Source organism: Synchiropus splendidus, chromosome 17 (assembly GCF_027744825.2).
Source record: "Synchiropus splendidus isolate RoL2022-P1 chromosome 17, RoL_Sspl_1.0, whole genome shotgun sequence".
In the NCBI taxonomy this organism is placed as follows: domain Eukaryota; kingdom Metazoa; phylum Chordata; class Actinopteri; order Syngnathiformes; family Callionymidae; genus Synchiropus; species Synchiropus splendidus.
In genome coordinates, this window is record NC_071350.1 from 17,423,927 (window position 1) to 17,435,436 (window position 11,510).

The 11,510-nt window shown below is 44.1% G+C and overlaps 1 protein-coding gene across 2 annotated transcripts; it reads left to right on the plus strand.

Annotated features, from left to right (window-relative positions):
• The first annotated feature begins 793 nt into the window (after positions 1-793).
• On the plus strand, positions 794-10,118 carry atp1b2b (ATPase Na+/K+ transporting subunit beta 2b). Of its 2 annotated transcripts, XM_053846599.1 has the most exons (8): positions 794-1,114; positions 4,793-4,921; positions 4,989-5,096; positions 5,461-5,666; positions 5,947-6,006; positions 6,102-6,128; positions 6,595-6,690; positions 6,975-10,118. In XM_053846599.1, the coding sequence occupies exons 1-8, from the start codon at positions 1,024-1,026 to the stop codon at positions 7,140-7,142; spliced, it is 885 nt and encodes a 294-aa protein (XP_053702574.1). In that variant the 5' UTR covers positions 794-1,023; the 3' UTR covers positions 7,143-10,118. The 2 variants fall into 2 exon arrangements, with proteins under 2 accessions (XP_053702574.1, XP_053702575.1); XM_053846600.1 differs by lacking the exon at positions 6,102-6,128.
• Positions 10,119-11,510: the final 1,392 nt, after the last annotated feature.

Sequence of the window (11,510 nt, forward strand, 5' to 3'; positions counted from 1 at the left end):
TGGTATTTTAATCCACTCACCCATTTCTCTCTCTGTAGTCTTCATGCATTCATCCATTATCTAACACTTCTATTCACCCAAGCTATACTTGTCCATCCATTCATCCAGTCATTATTTGCTCATCTACCAAGTGATTCACTTCCTGAATCAGCCCTCTGTCTGTTCACTTATTCATTTATCGCCTCCATTCTTTGTAATTCCATCCGCTATTCATCCTGTTATGAGCGTGGCATCAGTCATTCCTGTATGGCTCCTGCATCCACAGATTACCTTTACGTTTCATTTCCTTTGCATGTTCACTCTGCTTATGTCCCTTTCATCCAGTCACGCCTGCACCACAGCACTCATGCAGGTGACCTCAGACTCTGAACCTTTCACCTCTACATCATCATCAACATTACATTGCTATTCTGGTGTGCAGCCCTCCATTCACACGACCATCTGCCCATGAGCAGCCCATTCCTACACCTGATTTATGTCGCGCGTTCACCCCGCCATTTACGTCAATACATATCAGTCGTCCCTTTCATGTTCACCCCTTCATCCATTTACACATCACCCCCTCATTAACAAGCGTCATTCATGTAAGATGATAAATCTAACTGGTCACCTGACTTGTGTGAGCCAATGGGAGGCTGGTTTGTGTTTCTCTCCACAGATAGAGGAGTGGAGGAAGCTGATTGGCTGGAAGCCGGAGCTGAAGGAGGTGGAGGAGGGTAAGGAGGGAGGTGGGGGGTGTTTGCTGAGGGCGGGGGGTGCCGGTGGAGAGGGAAGGAGGGGGGAGTGCTTTACCGCAGTATCACTAGATTTCTGCACCACTCATCAAAACTCTGCGGCATGCAGACAAGAACTGGGGGGAGGACAGTTTCCACGGAGCAGCAGCTACTCTCCGCCTGACAGCCCTTCTCCAGCTCTCCCTCGGATGATCAGCTGCCTCAGCTCAGCCTCTTCATCGGCCCTCCCCTCTCTCCCACGCTGATCACTTCTTAAAGACTTTTTTTGAGGCTCAACTTTTATGAGAAGATGGCAAAGGACGGCGAAAAGAGCGAATGGAAGGAGTATATATGGAACCCGAGGACGAGGGAGTTCCTGGGCAGGACGGCGAGCAGCTGGGGTGAGTGTGGGGAGATGGAGCAGTTGTGTTCCTTCCAACAGCCAGAGAGAGCCAGGGGGGCTCTTCTCCTGACGCGGAGGTGTCGCTGTCCGCTCGCTGCCGGTGCTGAAACCCAACTCTCCCCCTGCTCTTTCTCAACATCTCGCTGCCAATTTTGCTCTTTATTTATTAATTTACTGCCCTTGCGCAATGCGCTCAGCATAAGGGTGGAGGCATTTGACATGAGAAGGCTGCTGAAACAGGTTCCACTCTTGTTGCACGTCCGCGCTGCGGGAAGTGAATTTCAAAGAAAGGTTTCATGATGTCACTTCCAAAAGCTTTTGCATGTGACTGAGTTCTGACCGGTTTCCTGTCAGAACCGTGAAACCATCAGCCCATATGGCTCTCTTCTAATGACATTGGAGCATTTTAATCTGGCTAAAGCCGACGACCAAATGCTATTTCTATCACCTCCAACTCTGGCCCCCCTCCCAGAGCGAGTAAACCAGCGAGGGGGTTTAATCCTAATCTAACAACTTCATTGGTGGAAGGGGGGCCCGGCGTTTCTCTTCATTCCTCTTTTATTTGCAGTGATTTCCGGTGAATCTCACCATTGGTTTGGACGGCGGGCTTCATGAATGGATGACCGCGGCGGCATGAGAATCACTGACCGCAACTTCCGTTATCGAAATCCTCCCGCAGTGTGTGGGTTAATCCAGATCAGTGTGTCCTCGGTGCTCTGAGGTCTGCTGGCCCTTATAAGCTCCGTCCTTTTAAAGCTTGCTAATTGGGCTATTTCTGTCGTGCGCTACGTTGCGCTAAACTTGGCGTCTTTTGTTGAGCCGCTTTCATAAACAAACTCTCTCCATGAAGGCCCTTCGGTCGTTTGATGTTATAATTACAAGGGCTAATGCAAGTTCTGAGCATCAAACGCTTCTTTGAGGATCAAACGAGACACTTCCTGGTCTGTTTTTGGGCGCCATGGCAGGGCTTTGATGGGGAACATCATCTTAGATAACATGCTTGAAAGCATCACTCCGCTCGTGCTGAGTGAGCGGCGGAGAGGGGCTTCTGGTTCTTGGTCCGATTCAACAGTGAGTGATGGAGGGATGAATTGTTGGAGGAGCCTGGGTCTGACCCACCAGAAAACAGGTCCCCAGCTGGGCTCCAGCTCAGTACTACCCCAGATTGGAGGCAAATATTCTCACCGTCATATTGATAGACTGATACTCCCACAGCAAAGCTAGTTGTTGGACTTTCCAGGGTGTCCCTTTCCCTTGACGATTGGCCGACACATGCCGGTATGTTCGGGCTACCTTCACCATCCTACTTTCAATCTGAGGCCGTTCTTCCCATCTAGACCCCATAAACGTTGCAGGGCATCCAAATGACAGGTATCAGTCAATGACACCCACCTGCGTGCCACAAGCTCCTCAAACCTGTGCTTCCTAGCGTCCTCTCTGACAGACTATTGATTTGTCACTAGCTTCTTAGCCTGACTCACCAAAAGGTAAAGTCACCCGACTGTAATTTTGTTCCATTTTTGGCAGATCAGATTGGACGGCTCAACCAACTACAAGAACCATGAGCACAACTAACTATTCGAGAAGCCACATGTTATATTTTGAAGTCGCATATGAGCCATTCTAGTTCTTACAGATGCTAAAATATGAGGATTTCTTGCCTCTGTAGTGGGACAGAGGTGGAGCTCCTTCATCTGAGAGACACTCAGAATAGAGCCACCACACTAAACGCACAGGAAGAACCCCAAATCTGTGAGCAGTAAACCACCTCATACAGTTGAGAGAGGTCGATGGGAGTGGACGACCTCCTTAATAGCTGCAAGAAAGCAGACACCTCCTGCTGTCGTGCCTCAGCGGCGCCTTTGTTCTTCGCTTTCTTTCAACTGCCGTCTGTGAAACTGAAAGAGAGAGGCTCGGCTGACCAGCACCCATGCAGGCTGTGAACCTAAAACCCAGCTGGGGGGGGGCAGCCGACCAGCCGTGACCCCACCCCCCCACACGCCCACGTCGACCTGGCCTCGCAGCTGACCAAACCTGGTGTTCAAATCATTGTAAATTTGGTTTCTTCGTGAATATTTTTAGACAAAAATATGATGGTGGAGAAAGCGATGACGTTAATTTGAGACTGTTCTAATCTAGACTGTTTGTTGGTTGAATATGTGCTATAAACCAAGGTGGAATTAGCTTATATTATAACAGAAAACTTTCACAGAGAGACCAAAAAGTTTGTTTGTAGACTGAGATTTGTGGTTCTAAATGGCTTTTTCAAGTTTTATGACTGTTATATCATCATGTTTTTGGTTGTTGTTTTTCCATTTTTGTATGGAAAAATGGGCGTAATAACAAAAAACAACGCTGACACTAGTTCTAGATACCAATGTTTATCGCGTCCACATTCATGATTTAATGGTAGAAATATGATAAACTCTCACACTGCTAAAGAAAATCAGAGAAATTTAGATTAAACTAGAGATTAAAAATCTGTCACTGTGTGCAGATTTCAAAGTGTTCTGTAAAGGTGGACACTAAGGAGTCCGGTCCGACTCCTTCGGCACACAGTTCCAGGGAAAGACTCTGAGTCATCAGGAGAAAGAAGATGTGCAGCAGCTGCGCGTGACATTTTCTTATTGATTCCAATCGTGTGTGTGTGCAGACAGATGCTGACACGGGCGGCAGCGGGTCAGCAAGCGCAGCTGCTCCTCTGCGAGGCCTCAGGTGTTGAAGGTTCATTTGGGGGAGGTGAAGGCTATTTATGTGCTTCTAGGGATCTGTGTGTTGCTTGAGTTCAGATGCTGTGGTGCCGTTCCTGGTGAGGAGCGCGACTCCAGTACTTCATGATCAAGTTGCTTCTATTTTAGCTTCACTTACTGCCTTTTATTTACAGTCAAGAATCACATTTTTACCTCGATGTGTTCATATAGTTTTGTCTTATTACCATAGTTTAACTGTTATTACAATTATTTTACTCCTCAGTTTGAATCGCAACACCAACTCCCACTGACAAAAGTGTCTTTCAAAATCCGAATCTGAATGCCAATCTGGCACGGATTCTGAAAATGGATTTAAGGCAATCTAATCTAATCTAAGATCTCAGAGACTTTAGCAATTTAAGAAGAAAATCAATCACTAGATGTTCCTCAGTTTAAGACACATAACCTGTGACCTGATCTCCAGGGGGTCCTTGTTCACCTCCCATAACTTCGCCCATCAGCGTGTCTTAATGAATTCAGCCGCCTGGTTTCACTCCTGCGCTGAGCGATGAGCTCCCTCTTCACACGCTACACAATGAAGCACACTGTAACAATAGATGCTGACAACACTGAAGGTCACCGCACCATCACTCCAACCGCTAAGCTAACTAGTCAGTGCGCTATGTCGCAAACAAAGCACAATTCAACACCTCGGGACGTGACAGAAATGATCATAACTCAAGTCCTCACAATGGAATCTAACAACTAAGATTGAACTGAAATTCAACACATCACAACTCAAACAAAATTATACCGGCCAGCAAATTACAAGACATTACACTTTGCTAACACTAAAACGTAACAGCACCATGAAGCAAATCATAAAACAGTATCTGTCTTCACTGTAATAGAACACAACCACATCTCACTCTTTTTTTGAGCTGCTGCTTTTCAAACCGACCTCACCCAACTTCTCTCCTCCACAGGTCTGATCCTCCTCTTCTATCTAGTCTTCTACATCTTCCTGGCCGGACTGTTTGCCCTCACCATGTACGTGATGCTGCAGACCCTGGAGGAACACAAGCCCACCTGGCAGGACCGCCTCACCACGCCAGGTAACCGGAGACACCAGCTGTGCCCCGCAGGCCTGATGGTGACTCGCATCTCTTCCTTTCATCTCAGGGATGGTGATCAGACCTAAAGCAGATGAAGCCCTGGAGATTGTTTACAACATTCACAAAACCGAGAGCTGGGACATGTACGCTCAGGCGCTGGACAAGTTCCTGGAGCGTGAGTATGGATCTTGTTTCAGAGGACACTCGACTTTCAGAGGACACTTAATAAAAAAAAAAAAAAAAAAATATATATATATATATATATATATATATATATATATATATATATATATATATATATATATATATATATATATATATATCCATTCATAATTTTAGATAAATCATAAATCATCATTATTTTTCACTTTTTTTTTTTAAATCTTATGGTATTTTACTTACTGTTTTCACCTGTTTCACTAGTCATTTGTGATTCCAAGTCCATACATATGTAGCGGAGAAGCTTCTGCAAGCATAATAACTCCCCCTCCCCCGCCCCTTTGCCTCCCTCCCATACCCAACCCCCCCATCCATCACAGCCTACAACGAGACCGTGCAGGTGCAGAACAACGACCAGTGTGTGCCGGACCGGCACTTTGTGCAGGAGGATAGCGGCGACGTGAAGAACAACCCCAAACGCTCGTGCCAGTTCAACCGCACCGTGCTGGATGCTTGCTCTGGCATCGGCGACCGTTACTATGGTTACCACGACGGACGGCCCTGCATCATCATCAAGCTGAATCGGGTACGGGAGCGAACCAGAGATGGGATGCTGTTGCTAGGAGACAAGGAATCAGTGAGAGAGAGAGAGAGAGTACGGCACTAAAAAACGCCTTACAAAATCAAAACATCTCTCCACTAAATAATTTAGCCTGAAACACGTGGCGAGCAGAGACGCAATGGCGACCAATGAGGTTCATGGATGTAGTGAAGAAGAGCATGAGGAGTGACTAGTGAAGAAAATAAAGTAGTGAAAGACCGTTGTCACTGCTGCGATTCATAAGAAAAGTTTCTTGTCTGAGCAGGTGATCGGGATGCTGCCAGGACTGGAGGGGCAGGCGCCGTATGTCACCTGTGGGGCAAAGGTCAGTACATGGCGGTTTCACTCTGCATGTTCTCATCGTCGCTCACTCTGCGCCGCATGTTTGACCCTGTCTTCTCCGTCCACATCCCCATTCAGAGGTACAAAGTTGGCAAAAACGAATGGGTAAGAGGCAGAGTCTAGATTCCGAGGAGTAGAAACCAGCTCTGTTTGTCGTTCCCGTTTATTGAGGTTTCACCTTAATCATGTGTTTAAATTTAACTGGATACAGGAGAAACGTAAATTCTATCACTCAGCATGTTGGATACACTCAAACGTGGGGTATCCTGCTCCTGCAACTTAACAAAGATGGCGGATTTTGAGTTTATTGCATTGCTATTAGTCTCAGAAAGTCCTGTATGCCTTCATTTGGAGAGTTTGTAGCGGTCATCTCTGAGTTCAGAATATGATTGTACGTTTGGAAGTAGTCACTTTAAAGAAGGAATCTGAGCTCCCACAGGAAGTATAGTCCTCCCTCCCTGCAGAAACCTCCTCCCTTTTTCAGCATCCATCGTGTTGTCAGTTACTCACCTCATATAGTTGTCGTATCGTTGGTTCTTCACCCCCTGACTCACGTTTGTTTCACCCACAGAGGGAAGACACCGACAAGATTGGAGAGATGCTTTACTTTCCTCCAAACGGAACCTTCAACCTCATGTACTATCCATACTACGGCAAGAAAGCTCAGGTAGGACTTCTTTAAGCAGCAAAACCCTCCTGGAAAAAAAAGATTAACTGCATTAGCTGAGAATATTGGCAGCTGGAATCCATTGGAATCCATTTTTCAAGGACAGTTGAGCATGAAGACTGTTATTTATATTAACAGTGTGGTCTGGGCTTTTGGCGTCTTTATACTTATGGTTGTTATGGTTGTTCTATTGAGCCCATGAGAGACTGATTATGTGCGCCACTAACCACGACCTCACCACAGCCTCTCATCTCCGGTCCTAACTGAAACCCTCTGCTCTGCAGGTGAACTACTCGCAGCCTTTGGTGGCCGTCAAGTTCCTCAACATCACTCAGAACGAAGACGTCAACATCGAGTGCAAGATCAACGCCAACAACATCCCCACCGGCAGCGAAAGAGACAAGTTTGCCGGGCGAGTGTCTTTCAAGCTGCGGATCAACTCGGTGAACTAGCTCCTCCTCCGGCGGGCGACTTCTCTGCGACAGAAACCGATGGCAGAATTCCCACCCCAACACGTTTACAACCCCCTTCCTGGGGGAAATGGTATGCTAAGAGGAGGTGGTGCTGAGGTTGTGGGTGCTAATCCTGTGATTGATTTTGTCTGTGAGCTTTGGGACAAATTATTTTCTGTATATTAGTTTGAGGTGATATCTATTTATACTGCATGACCGACTAGGGGACATAAGACGGATGTAAACGTGTGTTCAAAGTTTGCAAGGATCCGCAACATATTTAATTGCTGTGCCCCTCCCCCCTCTGCCGCCTCTGTACGCACACGGCGTGTATACTAACGGTACTATTTACAACGTAACCTAAACAAGCGTAACGCCCAGTTTCTTGCACTCGAACGAATAATCCAACTTATATCGCGATGGATGGATGCAGAGGTGAAGCCATTTTGCATGTGTATATTGTCTTTAACGTGCTATGAGGGCAGGGGGCGCTGGAGTCCGACTAACCTTCACCACTGACCACCAGGAGGAACCGCTAGTGTGTACTGAAAAATTGTTGTAATGTCAAAGCAATGAAGAAAATGAAGGTGATATTAAAGTGTGTGTGAGAGAGAGATCATGTATCATTCAAAAAAATGTTTTTTTTTTAAACAAAAGAAGACAAATTGAGGGCAAAATCGGAAAACTTCAACCCTACTATGGAAAGGGTGAAGCGCAGTCAGAAGCCAATTTTCTAATGTTTTCATATTTATAGTGAGATTTTAAAAGGAAAAACAAGTATACCTACGCTATATTTGAAGTTGACACAGCACTTTTGGTGAAATGCTACACTTCAACAAGTGGTTTAAATTAGCAAGGCGCTTGGGTTAACAAGTGCCTTGGTCCTGGGAGACTAGCATCCTTGTAGGTATTCAACTTGGTCCTAAAAGGCCCAAGCCGGATCAAGATCAACTTGTTTATGGTAAATTTGCAGAGTAACTATAGAGTTGGATTTATGAATGATACTTGCATCTTGTCTGTGTGTGTGTGTGTGTGTGTGCGTGTGTGTGTGTGTGTGTGTGTGTGTTTTCACTTCATTAATCATCAAAAGTAGGTCGGGAAGTTGCATGCAGTGTGCAATACACATCAACTGACATTGTTGTTTTATTTAAACCCTTCAGTCATGTGTTTTATGGAACTGACAGAATAGACACCGATGAGGAGAATCACATTGGCACAACTTATTGATATAAAATTAGGAAAACAATGTCTCCATTTATATCCCAAAAAACTGACTGAGGCTCCCTCAAAAAAGAAAAACAGCGATTTTGATGGAGAACATGCTTTTTAAATATAATAAAATATCAAAGTGAAAGTGATACTTTTCCTCAAATGCATTTATACGAATAATAATACATATTTATAACTTTTTGTGGACTCAAAAAAAAAAAGATGGAGGAAGAATCAGTTGAGTCCAGCAGTATACCCTCATAGCTATATAGTTTTTTTTCCTATTGAAACGTCTCTATTTCTGTCAGGAAGCAGATGATTTTTGCTTCAGTGTGCACTCATGTGCTTCTCTTTTTCTTATGTGTGAGCGGATTTGTGAAAGACGTTTCTGTTCCCCTTCATCCTCACGAGTTTCTGTTCTCGGACGTGACATTTGGTGCTTCCCTCCTCGCGTGGAGCCACAGCTGAGATTGCCACCGTGACAAAAACAGAGGGTTGGATTTGTGTGAATGTGTTACTACAGTAACCGTATCACAGATGGTGACTCAGCAAATATGGAAGCATCCGTTGAGTCATGTTAGTCTGGTCGTGTTTAAGCCCAAATACACACTCATGCAACATGTTGATGAATGACTGAATGAATTTATTTTTTATTTTTAAACAAAATCATCTCATTTTAAGTTGATATTATTCAATCTTTTTCTCCCAATATACAACTGATCTACTCCTTCTTTATTTCTCTACTACTCTGCTTTAGGTGGTTATTTATTATCGATGAATCTTAGTTTTGTGTGGAAAATTTGCCTCCTCTCCCCCAACCTGACTCCCATCGCTTCACTTTCAAGCCATCAGTCTTCTCATGTTTGAGATTTCTCCTGTGACATTCCCCCTGACACTTACTTAATTTCACTCTAATCTCTTAATCTGTGGGGCTAATCCACGCTGAACTTCTTTACCTCACTCTGTCGCTCCTCCTCGTGTCTTGAATTTAGAGCTTCATGTTCCACCTTGTGCTCGCTTGTCATTTTACTTTGGTTGGCTTCTCCACCTGACCCGGGCAGGAACATCATCCAGGATTATTTTATTCAACCAAAGATCTTCATTTGTGTGTGGAACCAGAGTGCAGATGCTGTTAAAAAAAGTACTCTTATGTAATAACCTAATACGCACAAGTTGTTCCACTTTGACATAACAGTGCCTCCTGGTGGACAGAAGCGAGATGTTCCCCAGTGTTAGAATGTTATTTCCTCTTTTCTTCGTTCCTCTGGTGAGGTCCACAGAAAGCAATATCTTTATTTCCTCGTGTGGCTGCGTGATGTAAACAATCCTTGGAGAGGCGAGGCAGATCGAATGCACATTGTCTGCATTATTCTGATGAAAAATGACATTGTTTTGTCGATTTAAAGAGTATTTTTATCGCTATTTTTGTTGTAAAGAGCTGAGAATGTAGTAGCTTAGGTCGTATCACTGGAGATGCCGGGATTCATTTAGACAAACTTCATTGATATTTTTGAGAGTCATGATAGTGGTTACAAAGAAACCCAAATTTAAGAGTTTAAGAATCAAGAAAGCAACAAGCCCTTTATTACCTCTTGATCGTTCTTCTGCCTTGAAGGAGCAATATTTAATTTCGCTGCCCAAACCGACAAAACTCGACTCTGCGTCTTTATTTATTTATTTATTTTTTTGCTCTGACTGTATATTTTTGCTCATGTTTACTGCAAACCAAGATAGAACATTAATAAATGTCATTTAAGGAAACTCAAATTTCGCTAGTCTTTGTGTGACTGTTGTTTTGGGAATGAAAAAGTTAAAATTAATCTTTTCCTTACAAATTAAAACACACATGTGCATTCCTATTTTTTGTGGGGACCATGTATCCAACACAAATGGCAAGCCATTTGCTAGCTAGCTAACTTGAACCCAATTATAATGACCCATTTATTATGAATGTCCTCACAAAGCAAAATGTCTTCACAAGTAGCCAGAGTGTTTCCAACAATTGGTCCTCATAAGTACAACTAGACACGCACACACACACACACACAGAGGTTTGTTGCACCATCTTTGTGGGGTCTGCTCATTGACATAACCCTTTCCCCAGCCTCTGCCCTAAACCTAACCACCCAAAACACATGGTTAACCAGGACTCTAAACCCAACTGATTCCTATTGTATCCTATTGTGTGTGTATATATATATATATATATATATATATATATATATATATATATATACTACATAACAGAACCAACAGGCTGAACACATGCTATACCCAACTCTGAGCACACATGGTTCACATGAAGAGAAACGTTGATAAGCACACACACACTCACCGACACAGGAACACACTCTTTATGATGACTCACCCGCACTTAAACATGCCCCAAAACACACATGCCATTGCTCATGACGACATCAAACATGCAGTCCTACACGCCAGCTCCCACACGCCCTCACAAAACACACGCAGGACCTCGCTCTGGTGCGTGTTCCCGAGTGAGAAGAGGGAGTCAGTGCCTCACACTCGGCGAGAGGATGGAAATATGCACCAGCAGAATGTTTTCCCACCTACACACATAACTGCGGGTCAAAGGTCACAGACTGAAACCTCACTGCTGTGAATAAATATGCAACTTCGTCAGATGATCTCTGAGTCGTTTTCAGACATTTCACGCGCGGAGTCACTTGGCTGTTCTGGGGCTTCTCAGAAAGCGACGGGAAAGGGAGGCGGGATTACGCGGCATTAGAGGTATTTGCGGGTTTAAAATAGTCTCATCAAGGCAAGCGACCGTCAATTACCCACGCTTCTCCCAGGAAATTATAATCCAGGCTAATCCACAACCTCTTAGCATTACACAATTTATACACAGTTCATTAATCTCATCACAGCCAGCGGAATCATTCATACAGAGGAGTGCGTGTCAGAACTATTCACACACGAAACTGCGTCACTTAACAATTTACAAGATTATGGCAGTGTTTATTTTAATCGGTTTATCTGGTTAGATCTTATTACTATTTCTATTAAATTATCGGATGCAGATAATGAACTAAATTTGGCTTTAATTGCATATTGAATAATTTAAAAATAGCTGGTGTCAAATGATGGTATATTCCGCTTCCAAATTTCAGAGTCAGAATTCAAATTTAAAAATGA

Excerpts from the sequence above, each read along its gene's own strand:
- atp1b2b (XM_053846599.1), top strand. The coding sequence starts at position 1,024 with ATGGCAAAGGACGGCGAAAAGAGCGAATGGAAGGAGTATATATGGAAC. Across the intron at positions 4,922-4,988 it reads GGACCGCCTCACCACGCCAG|GGATGGTGATCAGACCTAAA; the intron begins GTAACCGGAGAC and ends CTTTCATCTCAG. Across the intron at positions 6,007-6,101 it reads ATGTCACCTGTGGGGCAAAG|AGGTACAAAGTTGGCAAAAA; the intron begins GTCAGTACATGG and ends ATCCCCATTCAG.